The sequence below is a fragment of the Lotus japonicus genome, chromosome 1 (genome assembly GCF_012489685.1).
Source record: "Lotus japonicus ecotype B-129 chromosome 1, LjGifu_v1.2".
NCBI lineage: Eukaryota > Viridiplantae > Streptophyta > Magnoliopsida > Fabales > Fabaceae > Lotus > Lotus japonicus.
This window is the reverse complement of record NC_080041.1, coordinates 131,874,961-131,892,684: the sequence shown is the minus strand read 5'-3', so window position 1 is coordinate 131,892,684 and position 17,724 is coordinate 131,874,961. Positions and strand designations below refer to the sequence as shown.

Genomic DNA, 17,724 nt, shown 5'->3' with positions numbered 1-17,724 from the left:
GGGATGGATGATGTAGGAAAACTGTGATTGGAGCAACTAGATATTAAAAATAAGCACATGGGGATCATTTCTATTTTTCAACTTTCTTCAAACATGGCTGGGATTAAACGACAACTACCCCCAAGAAGAGAAAACGAAGTGTGCCCGCTTGTATACAAGTCAAGTGTAATATGAATGGACTTTCGTACTAATATAGAGAAGAATTCCATTCACTTTTTATCTTGAAGTAAATGCTAACAATTCATTTGCACTACAAACGAGTATCCTAACAAGGCGCGTTTGGATTTTCTTTAAATTCAACGTGATCCATGTTAAACTCAATGTGACAAATTCTAACTTAACGTTACATCATGGCCCCTTTATTCTGTCAACGTTGGAGCAACTCAGCTTTGAAAGAGGCAGCCCTGAGAAATTTCTTAAATCATAAAATATAGACCTGGACTCATAATTGAGCTAGCAGGTCAACTTTGTTACAATGAAACAAGTTATATATACGGAAAACATGAATGTCAGTGCCATACATGAACTTATTGCAGACCACTTTGCATCTTCTTTGTAGACACAGGCATATAACAATCGATGGCTTGCACGGAGCTATGTATTGATTTCACAGGACTTCTCATGGTGCTGGTTCTTGCTCTCTCAATAATGGTCGTCTGCACCAATCCTAGTCCGAGGCGGGCAGTGGTGTGTCGCTGGTGACTTTTGTCTTTGTAATAATGCATGTTTGGAAATCTTTCCACTTTTGAATCTGACTTCATAATCAATTCTGGAGAAAAGCTTACGTGAATAGCATTAGTTTCAGAATTGGTTATGAGGAAAAAGAAACTTATCCAAACGTGCTATTAATTTATTCTTAGTTGTTAGTTGTCGAACGGCTCTTGACAGTTGACACTGATTTCTGTCAATCTTAGTTTTGTTATGTTTCGTGTGTATCTGCTAAATGTTGAATCATCTGGTTTCCTTACCCTTATGGGGTTCTATCTTGTGTTGATTCATATTGTGAAAAGCAAATGAACTTTTCTTTTTAGGCACTTTTCCTGCATCTATTACAAGGAAGAGATGGCGCTATCTTAACTTGCTCCCATAGCTAACTAGCTCCTCTCTGTCCATGCAACTTAAACTAATACAGTAATAATCAGAGGTTTCTTTTCAATCAAGGATATACCTAATTGCAAGGAATATTGATGGGTGTCAATTAAGATGCGTTTAGTTACAAGCAGGATTCTTTCAAAAGGATGATGATAAGTTTTATCACACTTTGGGTGACTTTAACAAATTTCATTGATGAGAAAGTTCAAGCTGAGTAAATTGGTAAATTGGAATTGCCAATGAAAATTCTCGAAGTAAAACTTATGTGATGGATTTCATCATCCTTGCCTGTGTTTGAATGGTATATAAATGAAACGTAGCAGACCATACCCTGACTTAAGTACTCTACTATAGAACTGGAGGCGAACACTATTAACATTCTCCGTTTAAATATTTGCAGACTGCAGTTGCAATATTTGTGCAGATGCGCTTACAACAATTATCACGAATGCTGCATAACAATTACTGGTATCAATTTTACTACAAAATTTGATACAATCATATGAGATTGACAAAGCTGGTAATTTATTGTCTGCAAAACATTACAATGAGTAAGTTTCACCCCGACACTGCACCATCAGAAAGGCTATAATCAGTATAATCCTACCGTGCATTACGCAGCACACCGTTCCTCTGCGAATACTCTTCTCATGCAACGGCACTTAAATTAATGGCAGTCATGTTCAAGGTTGAAACATATAACCTCGGAACTAGGGATATTATCTGCCACAGACCCTTCTCAACTCACTAGTCAGGATTTTTTGTCAGCTGCATTTATAGTCTCCAAAAGATGCTCAATCCTGTATTTCATAACAGGCTGCCCTTTTCGTGTCTTCTTAAACATTTTTTCCCGCATGGCCTTCCTCCGAGCTTCAGCTTTTTCTGTCTCTTCCTTCTTTATCCTAAGAGCTGCCTCCCTCTCCCTTCTTTCCTTCTCTTTCTCTTCATTCGTCTTCTTATACAATTCTTCCAAACTAAAGGCACTATCTTTCTTCCTTCTCCTCTCACCCTTGTCCTTCTCCTTGTCCCCTTCAGTTTCATTTAAATTCTGCAACATGAAATAGAAAGGAAAATTAATAGTAGGCTAAATAGATACAATTTATTAATTGGACTAACAGTATATATGTTCTCATGACTCATGACTTTGACAGTCATGTTATTAAGGTGGAAACAAGAATCCAAAATAAATCAACATTCAGAGCACGCGACATCAGCTTTTCCATTTAACCATGAACATCAAAATTCTCTATTATGACAAACAAGATAGCTACTGACTTCTATCACCAGTGGTAAAATGATATCAGAATTATTAGAACATTAAACATAGAGGAGTGCTACTAATACCCATATGTATTTCAACCAATGAATGGAAGTGTTGGAAAGAGCATGACGGTAGCATCTTTCAACAACATATTAGCTAGACCAACCTACAGATAAGTAGCCTTCTCACAGCAAGGAAAAAAATATGATATCAAACCTCAATCAGTCTCTGGGCCAAGGCGGGATCATTCGGCTGGTTTTCCCGCTTCATCATCTTCTTAAACTTGTTCACATTCTTAGCATTCTTATGGAACTCCTTTTGCCTCTCTGTCAAAAACAAAACAACATCCATGAGAGGTGTGTAATGGCATGTATATGACATCCACATTCTCATCCCATAAGTCTGTCTGTATGAGAAATGACAAAGGTATACTCAGAATTAGAGGTCCAAAGCCTACATTACTAATCTTGTAATGACAGGAAAACCATGCCATAAGGATCGCATAAAATTGGAAATTTGAGCATCCTGAGAGTAGAGATGGCAGGAAAACCCAAACCCGCGGGGCTCGACACGAACCCAACCAAAAATTTCAGACGAAACCCGATTTCTTTGGGTTTCACCCGAATTTTAAAACCTGTTTGGGTTCGGGTGTGAGATTGATTAAACCCGCACCCAAAAATGAAGCCTTATGCATGTAATTATCACCCCTTACATATGTTATTAAAGTTACAAAGTAAGGTTTTCTTTAACATAGAAATTCCATGAATTATCAAGAGAACACTCTAGATGGAAGCCCCTCCCTCATCACCTAGTCACCTAAAAAAAAAACAAGTCAGCAAAGTGCATCTTGTTTCATTTCTAAACAAGCCTAGCACCATGGTTGAGGTTCTGGAGTGTTCCTATATGCTATGATTTTCTCTCTTAGACTCGCTAACTCTCTATTTCAACCAACATAGGGTCTTCTGCCATCAACAAAAACTCTCCTTCTACTCAGAAACCACCCCAAGTCCCAACATAGTGTCGCTACATATCCTGTTGTTCGAAGCCATACCCGAAACCTCACCATCTATGGAAGCTTCAAGCTCTCACCAAGTTAGCACGCAAGTTAGAAGAAGCCATCTCAAAAACGACGATCGAAGTTGTCACCCTCCTTCCCTTTTCATGTACTAACTAACACATGCACAACCCGCAGATGTCACCCGGTTAGGGTTGGCAGCGGGCCCGTGGGTGCGGGTTTGAACATTCTCACACCCGAACCCGAACTTAACACCCAAACCCAATATGGGTGCAAAAGTTAAACCCAAACCCGATGTGAGTACCGAACTCACAAAAAAAAAACCCGACCTAAAAACAACATGTACATAAGGGAACACCATGAACATAAGTTGATAAACAATAAAAGGAATTTCGAGGGAACATAATTCATGGAATTTCCTTTTTTTTAGAAAGGAGAAAGATTAATTAAAAAAAACATTCCAAGGGAACAAACCTCTCCCTGGTGAGGTCAAAAGAACAATAAAAGAGAAGAGTCTAAAAACAAAGAACATGAAACAAGAAAGAAAAAATGACCAACAGAGAGGCAAAAAGTTACAGAGAGGAAAATCAGTTACAAAACCAAGACGAGGATAACTAGATGGTTATGGTCTATCAGCGCAGTTTGATATTGTTGTGAGAAGCATTGATGTGAGTGTTATTGAGAGAAGCTCTAATGCGACGCAACCAACTAAATGTATGATGAACGAAGCTTCTGTAGAGATTTGTATGAAGAAGTGGTCCAATTTAAAGTGACAAAAAGTCATGTCACTAGAGAAAGTGAGACTCCCCACTATTGGAACTGCTCGTAGGCTATGATGGTGTGTAAGACAAAAATGCAGTCAAACCACGATTTTGATATAAAACTAGTCATGGTTGCTTGTTTGATAATAAGTGTGTATGGAAAAAAGAGGTTCCAGACACGCTTATTATCAAACAAACAATCATGGCTAGATTTATATCAAAATCGTGGTTTGATTGCATTTTTGACTGCATTTTTGTCTTACTCACCATCATAGCCTACAAGCAGCTCTAATGGTGGTGAGGAGTCTCACTTTCTCTAGTGACATAGCTTCTTTGTCACTTTAAATTTGACCACTTCATACAAATCTCTCCAGAAGCTTCGTTCATCATATATTTAGTTGGTTGTGTCGCATTAGGGTTTAGTTGGTTGTGTCGCATTAGGGCTTCTCTCAATAACACTCACATCAAGGCTTCTCACAACAATATCAAATTGCGCTGATAGACCATAACCATCTAGTTATCCTCGTCTTGGCTTAGTAACTGTTTTTCCTCTCTGTTGGTCTTTTTTCTTTCTTTCTTTGTTTTTAAGACTCTTGCTCTTTTATTGCTCTTTTGGCCTCACTAGGGAGACCCTTTGAATGTTTTTTTTTAATTAATCTTTCTCCTTTCTATAAAAAGAAATTTCATGTTCATGAATTATATTTTTTCCGTTTGATCAACTTATGTTCATGGTGTTCTCTTATGTACATGTTTCCGGGTGGGGTTTTTTGGTTTTTTTGTGAGTTCGGTACTTACATCGGGTTTTGGGTTTGGGTTTGGTTTAACTTTTGCACCCATATTGGGTTCGAGTGTTAAGTTCGGGTTCGGATGTGGGAATGGTCAAACCCGCACCCACGGGGCCCGTTGCCAACCCTACCTGAGAGCATATTATGAAAGGAATTTTTCATGTTTTATGAATAAAAACATAAAATATTGTGAAGAAATCATGATAAGAATTTAGGTTTTGATAATCACAAAAATATTCAATTTTGTTACCAAAAGTTACAACATGAATAAACTCCAGGGGCTTTTTCACAATGTGCCATTGTGATTAGAACAATTTACCAAACTACTTTGGCAACACTGGATTCTTTAAAAAAAAACCAGACATAGATAGATCAGATGGTGCCTAACAGGAAAACTGGAAAACACTTGTTATGTGGATTGACGACATAGTTAAATGCTTTTCAAATAAAAATGCCAACAGTAATGAAGCTAGACAAGCAAAAATGCTTGACATGTTTATATTTCCATGCTAATTCTAAAAATAACTAGACACCCTTCCTAATTATAGGGCAACATGCCATGTTCCTTCAAACTAACCCAGCCCAATTAACCCAACAAACTAAATTATTCTATTAACTGAATATGTTACCTAACTATACAAGTGTGTCCAATACAATATCAGATTGGTAAATAAATTGGGAAAAAGATGCTAGTTTAGCAATTGTTTTACCCAGAAAGGTGGATTTGTGAAAAACAAAAGCCTAGCTCCAAAATATTATGGTTTGGATTAATGGAACAGGATCGCAAACAGAGTAGGATGACATTAAACACTGTGAAAAAGGGTTAAAATAAATGAGAAGAAGCGAAAAGAAAAAGAGGAGAAAATTGCGTACTTATGATAGCTGGGTTATAGTTATTGTTTCTGGATTTGGCTTTGGCAAAAGCGGCTAGCGAAAGCCCACTTCCGCCTAACCTTGAAACGTTCTTCTTCTTCTTCAACTGATTTTTGTGGTGATCGCCGCCGCTGCTTCGTTCATCGGTGTTTTTCGTCATTGTCGGAAGATGGAAGGGTGATTCAGGGAGCAATTAAGGGAACAAGAATGAACAAATTGGAAACCCTAATTTGCAGAGTGTAACCAATGTAGGTTGGTACCTCGCGAAGCTGATTATTCCACGCTAAACTGACTGGGCTTTCCCTCTGGCCCAAAATATTTTAACATAATCAGCCCAATAAGAATTGGCATGTAAATAATATTTAATGAGCCCAATAAAAATTAGAATTTAGCATCAGTTATCATGTAAGTGAATCTACCATTGACTTCCCCAATCTATATACTTTAGAAAAGAGGAAGGTTGTGAGCCCCATCTCCATGATTTGGCACTCCAAGAATGACTCTCACCCACCCCCCTCTTTGCATGACAAGTGTCACCTTCTGATTGTTTTGGACCAACATAGTATAAGCCCATTTTAATTTCAATTTTTTTATGGAGGTCCATTATTCAAATGATGATTTTGTTTTTATTGTTTTATAACTCCTAATTAATTGTTAACATAAAAGTTGTATACATATACCATTATACAATTGATTATCATTTTTCAAAAAAATTCGAATTTTTGGTAGGCATGAAAAAGGTAATTTAGTAAGGTGAAAACATTCTCAAATTCAACGTTTAGTCTGCTGAAACTTTTTTGTTTTTGAATCTGAATCTTTAAACTATTTTTAAAATGGATATTCACGGCCTTGAATTTGAGATTCAGCACCTGCACTGAATGAAGAATTAATGGTGTTAATTCTATTAAGGAAAAGAAGTCAAGAATTAAAAGGGTGTTAATTCTGCTGAGCAAGTCACAGGTTAATTTCTTTCAAGCATTCACACCATGTTAATGCTGCTTTACCAATCAAACCTTAAAAACTTAATTTTGAGAACCATATTAATGACCCGTTCTTGAAAGAAATACGCATTGTTTGTTTTTTGTGCGAAAATAAGGAAATTAATTCTTGAAAGAAATTATATGATTTGCCATAAAAGTCATTATAAATCATTTTTAAAATAAATAAAAAAATACAAAATTATGGTAAAATTGGTTGCTTGAAATTGTTTATTACAAAATAGTTGTATAGTCTGTTTAGTAAATTAGGCTGTTTTTTTACTGTACTATTTTTCAGTACAACCAAACAAAAATTAAGAAAACCATATTAATTTGATGATTAATGTGCAACTAAATTTAAGGAGTCAATTTATTTTCACTTTATTATCATAAAATCATTCCATTTATTGTAATGTCAATATTAAGTGTTTGTCAAATGTAAATTCCTATTTTAAGAATGGAAACGAAAAGTATTGAAATTTTTGCATTCTTAGAAATATGTGTGGTTTGTTTTATAGCGCATAAAAAAAAACTTATTTTAAAAATAAAAGGAACCCGTCAACTAAGGAGTGAATATTTAAGTTCAAACGGTAAATTTTTTTAAAAACAAGTTCATTATTAGCAGGCACATAAAATGTAGCTACCCTATAAGATGAGTTTATGATTAATATCATTTGAATTTTTTAACTCCTGAAATTAAATGCAGGTACCTTACTCCATGTGAAGCCGCATGGAGAACATTCAAATATGATATTCATGATAGATGGCCTCCAGTGTTGAGATTAAGATTTCATCTTACAAATCAACAAAGTGTTTTATTCAAAGAGAATGACGATTTGGAAGTTGTGAAGGAAAAATCAACTAAAAAGAGCACTCAATTCTTGGCATGGATGAATGCCAACAAGAATTACCACGAGGGGAGAAATCTCACATATGCAGAATTTCCTTCCAAGTTTGTGTACAACAAAAAATCAACAATATGGCTTCCTAGGAAAAGAGGCATTTCTCTTGGTCGATTGCAATTTATAGCTCCTGGAATCTATATACTTTAGAAAAGAGGAAGGTTGTGAGCCCCATCTCCATGATTTGGCACTCCAAGAATGAATCTCACCCACCCCCCTCTTTGCATGACAAGTGTCACCTTCTGATTGTTTTGGACCAACATAGTATAAGCCCATTTTAATTTCAATTTTTTTATGGAGGTCCATTATTCAAATGATGATTTTGTTTTTATTGTTTTATAACTCCTAATTAATTGTTAACATAAAAGTTGTATATATATACCATTATACAATTGATTATCATTTTTCAAAAAAATTCGAATTTTTGGTAGGCATGAAAAAGGTAATTTAGTAAGGTGAAAACATTCTCAAATTCAACGTTTAGTCTGCTGAAACTTTTTTGTTTATGAATCTGAATCTTTAAACTATTCTCAATTGCAAGTGAACTTGGTTCCGGACCTCAGCTAAGGAAATTATTTACCAGAATGCTGATAACAAACTTGATTTCCAGGCCACAATAAATTTGGAGAAAGTCTTGGACTCTTTTAAGTGATGGGATTTTATATGACAGAAGAAAAGCACTCAACATTTCAGGTATTTCATCAATTTTAGTTTTTTGCCACAATTAGTAATATTTTCTTTTTTATCCCTTAAGAATTAGTATGCGTTTATTTTTTCACATATATAATTGTCCATGGCTATTATTATTTCTTTCCATTTGTTAATTGAACCAAACAGTATTTACCGTATTTTAAAAATTATGCAGCAACCTAAGCGATGTACTATCTTAATTTTTTTGGACAGCTACTATATCATAATTACATACCATATCTATTTTCTAATTTTTATGGAGATATTTTTTTCTTATACTCAAATTAACCTATAATTAGTTTTCCCAATAAAAAAACAAAGATTCACCTACCAAACTCACTATTATTTGTTGCATGTTAAAAAAATATCAAAAAAAAAAATCTATATCAGAGCTTCTATTGTCTAAATAAATGTGTCAAGTTTTTTTAAAAAATACTTTTATACATGAGTATCACGTTAAAACTACTACCATTTTTTTAAAATATTCCTAATTTGACATTATCAAAATACGGTGAGTCAGATTAGAAGGAAAAATTTAAGTTGTGTAAATGCATTTTCTTTCTCAACATGAAAAAATAAAAACTCAATATTTCTCATTTAATTTAATTTTCTTATTTAATTTATTTGCCTTATTTTATTTAATTTCCTTCAGATCTTCGTATAGAGGATGAAGAATTATATAACTTATGTAAGATTGAAAAAATATTGCAAGGCAATGGAAGGTCACTCAAGGAATTTCCATGTTTACTATACCCTAAATTTTCAGAAATTCATAATTTTGAAAATAGATTCGTTGCAGATGAGTTGAATTATAATAGGGATGAAATGGTAAATATCCATGATGAATTTGTCAGTTCTCTTACTTCAGAGCAAGAGATTGTTTATAAGAATGTTTTGGATGTTGTTTTGTCTGATAATGGTGGATTCTTTTTTCTATATGGTTTTGGAGGAACGGGAAAAACATTTATTTGGAATACATTATCTGCTGCTCTGCGTTCAAGGGGCCTTATCGTCTTAAATGTCGCATTTAGCGGAATTGCATCGCTATTGTTACCTGGAGGTAGAACTGCTCATTCAAGATTTTCTATTCCTATTTCAATAAATGAGATATCAACCTGCAATCTTCGTCACGGTTCCCCAAAAGCTGAATTATTGAAGAAAAAAAAAGCAAGCCTAATTATTTGGGATGAGACACCTATGTTAAACAAACATTGCTTTGAAGCTTTAGACAGATCTCTTAATGACATTATAAAGACTCAGTCTACCCATGGTTATGACATTCCATTCGGAGGTAAAGTTGTGGTACTAGGAGGTGACTTTAGACAAATACTTCCAGTTATTTCCAAAGGAAGTCGTTCTGAAATTGTCGGTTCAGCTATCAATTCTTCATATTTGTGGAAGCATTGCAAGGTAATGAAGTTGACTGTTAATATGATATTGCAAAATGCTACATCGACTTCTTCACCAGCAGAAATAAAAGAATTTGCAGATTGGTTGCTTCAAGTGGGAGATGGTACAGTTAAAACGATTGATGAGGAAGAAACACTTATTGAGATTCCTCCAGATCTTCTTATTGAACAGTGTAAGGAACCGTTGCTTGAATTAGTTAATTTTGCACATCCGAAACTTGCGCATAATTTGCAAAAAAATTCATTCTTTCAAGAAAGAGCGATCCTTGCGCCAACACTTGAAAGTGTAGAGGAAATCAACAACTTTATGTTAGCAATGATTCCTGGTGATGAAACAGAATATTTGAGTTATGATACTCTGTGCAAGTCAGACGACGATTCGGGTGTCAATGCAGAATGATTTACATCTGAATTCTTAAATGATTTCAAATGCTCTGGAATTCCAAACCATGCAATTAAACTGAAAGTTTGTGTCCTTATCATGCTCATTCGAAACATAGACCAAGCTGCAGAGTTGTGTAATGACACTCGAATGATAGTCAATGCTTTGACTAAATATATAATTGTTGCTACTATTTTAAATGGAAACAAAATGGGTGAAACAACATTTATTCCAAGGATGAGCTTAACTCCATCTAATTCTGACATTCCATTCAAATTCCAGCGCAAACAATTCCCTGTTACTTTATGTTTTGCAATGACTATAAATAAAAGTCATGGGAAATCTTTATCTCATGTTGGACTGTATTTGCCAAGGCCTGTCTTTACTCACGGGCAGCTATATATAGCACTTTCTAGAGTTAAATCTAGAAAATGGTTGAAGATGCTCATCATAGATGACGAAGGAGTTGTATCTAACACTACACGCAACGTAATGTATCAAGAAGTCTTCGATAATATTTGACATGTAAGTATTTATTTATCTTCAATTTCAATTTTAAAAATAGGAAAAATGATATGGTTATTCTCTTTATTATTGATAACATAAAAAGATATCAAGCATTTTATTGATCATCTTTTTTTTTTTTGATACGCAAATGTTAGTGGTTAGAAATGTTAGCAAATTAGTCCCTCCTCCGGGTTCGAACCCGGGACCCTTCGCCCTTCACCCCTCCCAACCCTTATGTCCCTAACTCTTACCACTTGAGCTATCATTCAGGGACATTTTATTGATCATCTAATTTGAAGGTGTATTGACGTTTCTATAAGGTTAGTTTAACACTTTCAAATTATACACAGTTTATATTTGTATTGGTTACTGATTATTACACTGATATTTTTTTTTTCCTTTCTAGGTTCTATAACTCAAATGTGCTTGATTGACAACAAGCTCGATTATGAAGTCTTTATCATTAATCATGGACTACAATTTCGAATAAGTGTTCATGTTGCTGTAATTATTATGTTTATCTTATTTCAATTTCAATGTAATGCATTACTTAAAAACTTTGTTTTTATTACTATTCAAGTGTTGACACTGTATGGTATCTACAACCTCATCAAATTAATATATTTATTGTGGTTCATTCATTTACATGTTTGTAACATATGTTCGGTTCCATATCTTTTATACTTACTGAAAAGAGTCTAAACTAAGTTAAAACACATTACTACTGATTCATCTTTACAATAAATTTAATCGCCGTGCAACGCACGGGTAAAGAACACTAGTTTCTGAGAGTTAACTTAAGTGGTAAGAGTTAGAGGACATAATAAGGGTTGGGTGAAATGAAGAGTGAAGAGTCCAAGCCCCAGGGTTCGAACACTAAAAAGTGACTAATTTATAACAGCTCATAGAACATCTTGTCTATCACCCCGTCGCAAAAAAAACTAGCAAATGAATTTTATTCTCTAAAAATATGCTACACCTAACCAATTTGTTTCCACCCAAAGGAAATCTATAAGGTTCAATAGCTTAAAAGGATGATTTCCTTTCATATTAATTACTTGTTTGGTTTCAATTCTAACACTACTAGATGTGAATCTATCTTTTTAAAAGTAACTATTTATTGCTTCTTCTAAATGTGAATCACACTTAAATATGGATTCACTTGAATTTTCCAAACACACCAACTCACCCTACAACTAACTAGTGCAAAGTCACTTTCTATTACAACATAAGCTAAATTGATAGTAAAAAGAAAGGGCATTTTGGATGGCTAATCCTACTTTGGATTCTCACTGATCTTCTTCTTTTAGAGGGTTTTCCTTTTTTTTTGGAGAGGGTTTTCCTTTATATATAGTAATAGGTTGGACCTGGTACAAGGGTGTCCATTCTGGCCAATTATCCATACAAATAAGCCTTGTAGGATTACCTGGTGGGCTATCAATCTCTCTTATGAGTGTGGCTTGATTTGGACTATGATTATAATTTTGTTTTCCCCCTTGGAATAGGTTGTAGCTATGGTGCATTTCATTTCTTACACACTCACTTTGGTTTTCCTTCCTCACACAGTCAGACATGTTTTGAGTATGTCAAATACTTCCCATCGTAAATTAATAACATCTTTTGTTTTGTTGATCAGGCTCAGTGAGCCGCGCGTATATGAAATAAAAAAAGTATTAATTATGTCACAGACAGATAATAACACAGCTGAAAAACAAATAAATGCACAAAAATCATGACCTGAATGAAGTGGGAAAGCTAGCTAAGGTCTGAGACCAAAAGCTGAAAAAGGAAGAGAATAGACATTAGATCGTTGAAAACATTAAATACGTAGAAGTCGTACGAGTTGCCTTCAATGTTGCTCCAACCTCCCCCACCTTTCTCATTCATATAACCTCATCAATCCTCTTCTCCATCCTATCTACCAGGACGAAGATCTTCTATCATTAAATGATGTTTCAATTTTGTATTCGTCTAATAAAACGTTGTCAAAAGATATGAGTGAGCTAGTTATTTACTCAAAGAAGTTTGGTTTAATGGAAGGATGCTAATTGCTAGGTGAGGCTTAAGAGTGTGTATAAGGATGCTCCACAAGAAGGTTTCTGACTCGATTCTTTGCAAAAAGTATCTCATTGGGGAGGAGATTTACCCATATTGCTCTAAACCTCGGGGTTGTGAAGTTCCCTCTTCATAGTTATTATTCATAAAAAAAGTTACAAATTTCTTTGATGGTTAAAATTTTCAAAAGTATGATGTGTGCATAAGATTCTTAAGAAAATCCAATCGGCATACAACTCAACGGTGGTTTTTGGTATTCAAACTACCGCAAAATGATATGTTGATTGGACCATCACAAGAAATCGTATGTGCACCTAAAAAATTTATTTGTAAGAGAGAAAATGAGACACAAACTTAATGGTCCAATGCTTAGCTACCTACCTTATATCTATCCATCTTGAATAATAAATACACATAACGTTCCTTTACATTACACTAGATCCGCACTCTTCCACTAATTCAGTTTAACCTTCCTTTTCCTCTGTTCCATTTCAAAGAACAACACCAAACTCAGTGATCTTGATAAAAAATATGGGAACCCAGTCTAAGCCTGATGTGGACGGTGTCCACAGTGATGTGAAGGTGGTGGAGAAGCCAACAAGGACAAGGCCTTACGATGTGTTGCTTCGATTTCTTGCACTGTCACTCACTCTGGTGGCTACTATCATTGTGGCGGTTAACAAGGAGACAAAGACCATCTCCTATGCTGGAATGCAGTTCAAAGCCACTGCTAACATGTTTCCTATGTTATTTATGTTAATATAGATATTATCAAAGACCATCTCCTATGGAACCTGATTTTGCTTATGTGTGCGCAATAAATATCATTCTATCAAAGACCATCTCTGATTGACGACAAAAATATAAAACTGATTGGAGCTTGGGGCAGCCTTCAGATACAGAGACTAGGCCCCTTTCTGTCAATGCAACATTTGGTTCGAAACCAAATGGATCAGATGGAAACACCCTCAGCTCCCTAAGATCCTTGCATGAAGCAGCAAGGACATCAAGACCAGCATCTTCTATGAAATCCAGCACCTATAACAATGACCTTAATTAGCATAAGAACTCACCCTGGGGCACTAAACTAATAGTACGTCAAACAAAAACATGGGGAAAACAATACATGGAAGGCATGATATAAATCAAACATACCCATAACCGCTGCAAACTTGGGCATTGACTGATAAGCTTGACAAGATCAGAGCTTTGGACAGTAGCATAACTCAAGTTTAGTGATGTTAGCCCAGAGCAGACAGGGTAAACAGCTGGAAGGTAGGATGGGAGCACGTCCCAAAAGCCAGACAAGCTCTTCAATTGCTTGCACCCAGAAAATGCTGCTGCCAGGTTTGAGAACACATCTGGTCTCATCTCAGCTGAGTAGACTCCTGTCCCTAACTCAACCAGCTGAGGACACTGGCGAAGTAGGTTGGGTAATCTGTCAAGCGGCACAGCACGATTGAGGCGAAGGGTCTTCATGTTGGGACACCTACCAAGCAGGCGCTCTAGTGCAGACAAACTCACCTCATTGCTTAAACAAGAGATGTTAAGTGAAACTAATGATGTGTAGGAATCAGGGAAATGGCTTAGCCAATGCCCACTAAGGTCCTCCACCTCACTTTCCTGCAAGTCCAACTCCCTCAAATTCCTACAATGCATAGCAGACAGTGAATTTATCAATGATGGTGCCATGACACGTCAGTTCCGCAACTCGCATGCTCTAGAGTAATTACGAAGTAAATAATGTAGTAATTTGAACCACACTAAACTAAATTTTAACAACATATTAGCATATTACACTCACCAATATTAGCAACCCACTCATATTTATCAAAAACCAAATAACATTAACAAGAACATTCCAAAGTTCAATTGTTAAACAGCTCAGATTTGAATAGTACGCAGGTGATTGAAAATAACAACCAAATGATAGAAAAGTAAGATTCAAACAGCAACAAAAAGAGCATCTTAAGCAATCCTAGCTGTAATAATCATTTGCAACAATTAGTTTCCAAATCTGAGCCCCAAAATCATCACGTCACAATACAAAAAGCGAAGATCCAAACAAGTAAGCTATCATCAACTACCAACCAGAATCCACAAACTCCAACAATGATTCATAAGAAAAAAACGAGTTTCACTCTACTAATACAATAACCCATACAAGCATAGAAAAAGCAAGAAACGAAAAGTAGAACAGTGAAGTCAAAACAAAACCTGCAATTGGCAGCAATGGCAGCAAGTCCATCAGTAGTGAAACCCTCACACGAGGTAAGAACCAGCACCTTGAAGTTCTTGAAGGATTTAGCGATGAGCTCCAAGCTCTCGTCGCTGATGACCATCCTCTTGAGCCTGATCTCCTCAAGCCAAGGAAAAGCACGTGACATGGCTGCGATCCACGTGCACACGTAACCGCCCCAACCTTCCGGAACCAAATTGAAGTCCGCGAAGTGCGGCTTCCCTTTGAGCGCGATGGATCTCACCTCCGGGAAGCGCTTGATGACAATCATCGGGCTGACCGCGTAGCAGTTCCCGACGAAGACTTTCCTCCTGCACCACCGTTCGATCTCGTACCACGACTTGCACACCAGCGAGATTGCGTTCCGGTCAGTGTCGACCTGAATGAACGAAAACACGTGCTCCAGCACTTCCTCAGGGAACGAACACACCATTCTCTTCATAATGAAAAACAACAGCGAAATCTAGGTAAAACGGTGTCGTTTTGTGATGAGTAGAGTGAAGTAGTGTGGTGCGATTGAACTGTTCAGATCTGAGACGCCATTAACGAGCTTGAAGTTGCAGAGAGAGAGAGAGAGAAAGAAAGAGTTTGTGTGTGAGAGAGAGAGAGAGAGAAACAGAGAGGATAAGAAGTTTTATTATTTAACCGTGGTTAGAAATTAACTATGGTTAAATAAGTGATGGTGGAGGGGGTTTTTGAAGTGAGTTAAGGTATCGGTGATTGTGGTGGAGACACGTGGTGATGGGAGTGGATGTGAGCCGTTGGATGGGTTGGGTGAGAAGTTGATCTTATCGGGATGGAAGAGCAGCCGCAGAAAACGGGTGTACGTAAAAGACGTGGACCATAGGATTTGGATCCTCTCCATCCAGCTTCTCTCCATCCAAATCTGAGTCATTGATTTGGAAATTTAAAGGCTTGGATCAATTTAAGAAGAGAAAAAAAAAATGAATTGTATTTAAAGGCTTGAATCAATTTAAGAAGAGAGAGAAAACATGAACTAATCCTCACCTTTAAAATTCCAAATCAATGGCTCAGATTTTGGATGGAGAGGAGATGGAGAGAAGCTGGATGGAGAGGATCCAAATCCGATGAGAACGATATTTATCTTTATCTCGCGATTATTTCGTCGAAGTTAAAATACCGACACGGGGTTTTGATAAAGTGTTATCATGTGTAGCGTAGTGGGTGAGGAAGGGAATCTCATGATTCGCGTTGCACGGCTTGATCTGAAGAGGATACGGTGGGGACCACCGTATTATTATGTTTGAAAATGGTTAAAAAATTAAAAAGTAGCTTGTAATTAATTTAATAGGGGAATGAATGAGTGATAGGAAGGTGAGTATGGAAATAAATCAATAATGACATCATGGCCGTCCAATCATGTGTGACTGTTTCATTCTATGATTCTAACAGTAAGATATATCTGCTTCTAGTTTGACATAGTCACCCTATCTAGGTCCACTTTATTAATGGCAGCATACCCTAATCTAATGATCAGTTCCATTATTTACCTTATGGATATGGATATGGCATGAGTACGAAGGAGCCGGCAGTAATAAGGTTGTCATGGCAAAGGTGAAAAGATTCTTACCATCGAATGTCTTGTTAAAAGCTATCACGTGTATTTATAAGTTGGGCCTTTTGACCCAAGAGAATCATAAGTTGGGCCTGTGCATAGGAATGAATGCATATGAGGCTTACGAACTTGTCAATGTTACCAGAAAATGGTCCCCAACAACATAGATGAGTTTGAAAGTTTAGTCTTTCAACGAGTGGTCCATTAAAGTCCAAAAGTAGCTTACTCCACCATGAATCACCACAGCTTTCAAATCCACCACCTTGAATGAACAGAAAAGCTTCATAGGAGCATGGTAACTGCAATTCAGAGGTGAAATTGATGGCTCAAAGCTACAGCTTTAATTGTAAACACCTTTCCTTTTCGTGTTTTCGTTTTGGTTGTCTCATTTCTTTCAATTTTGTGTGAAGAAGTGAGACTTATGTGTGGCCCCAACACCTACAATTATAACAAATGATGTTACCCATTAACTCCTTACCACACATAATGCGGTCGAACTTGAAAGATTAATAAATACGTACCATCCATTTCTCCTTCTATCTGCTTTTAATTCTGGAAAATGATATACATATAATTGCCGGCAATATAATTCATTGCAATTAAGGATAAGATCGGAGATAATTATAGCTGGTCCTTTGCAAATTGCAGTGACCGGCCTCAATTTTTCAAGTGGTGGGGGTTAACTTAAAAATATAAGGCATGCTTCAATAAAAAATGTGAATATATTTGTAAGTTATTATGTGAATGTATAATGTAATAACATATGTGTCTGCCGTTTTTCTTAATGCATTTAAATCAATTTTAAAAAATTATCATACGTGGAAAACATTTAGTAATATTTTCAATTTCAATTTCAATACAATATATTCTTTATAATAAATCACACACAATATAAAAAAAAACATGAATCATTCGTATGAGAATATGATCATAATTGCATGAGTTTAGGACACCAATAAAATAAGAGAAAGGATGATGACATACCTCCAAAATCCATTGCAACTTAATTGACTTGATGTTGGAAATCCTTGTTATACTTGAAAGTCTTAGTTTGGAAGATACTAGGATAGTGGCCCGTTTCCGTGCGATGCACGGACGAGCAATTCTACGATTTGATATAATTAATTATGCAATTATTAAGATGAACAAATTAATTTACATACCAATAATTTGCAATCTTTTATGGAATATGATTTTCAT

At 36.0% G+C, this 17,724-nt stretch overlaps 3 protein-coding genes across 3 annotated transcripts; 1 reads left to right on the top strand and 2 right to left on the bottom strand.

The window, feature by feature from the left end:
* Window positions 1–1,449: 1,449 nt before the first annotated feature.
* LOC130730895 (rRNA-processing protein FYV7) lies at window positions 1,450–6,039 on the bottom strand. Its single transcript, XM_057583034.1, has 3 exons — window positions 5,788–6,039; window positions 2,570–2,679; window positions 1,450–2,140 (listed from the first exon to the last, which is right to left on the bottom strand). Exons 1-3 carry the CDS (start codon window positions 5,945–5,947, stop codon window positions 1,844–1,846), a joined length of 567 nt encoding a protein of 188 aa, XP_057439017.1. The 5' UTR covers window positions 5,948–6,039; the 3' UTR covers window positions 1,450–1,843.
* Window positions 6,040–9,181: 3,142 nt separating this feature from the next.
* On the top strand, window positions 9,182–10,165 carry LOC130726131 (uncharacterized). Its single transcript, XM_057577364.1, has one exon. The coding sequence runs from the start codon at window positions 9,182–9,184 to the stop codon at window positions 10,163–10,165; it is 984 nt and encodes a 327-aa protein (XP_057433347.1).
* Window positions 10,166–13,063: 2,898 nt separating this feature from the next.
* LOC130730894 (protein TRANSPORT INHIBITOR RESPONSE 1-like) lies at window positions 13,064–15,561 on the bottom strand. Its single transcript, XM_057583033.1, has 3 exons — window positions 14,927–15,561; window positions 13,865–14,357; window positions 13,064–13,747 (listed from the first exon to the last, which is right to left on the bottom strand). Exons 1-3 carry the CDS (start codon window positions 15,388–15,390, stop codon window positions 13,514–13,516), a joined length of 1,191 nt encoding a protein of 396 aa, XP_057439016.1. The 5' UTR covers window positions 15,391–15,561; the 3' UTR covers window positions 13,064–13,513.
* Window positions 15,562–17,724: the final 2,163 nt, after the last annotated feature.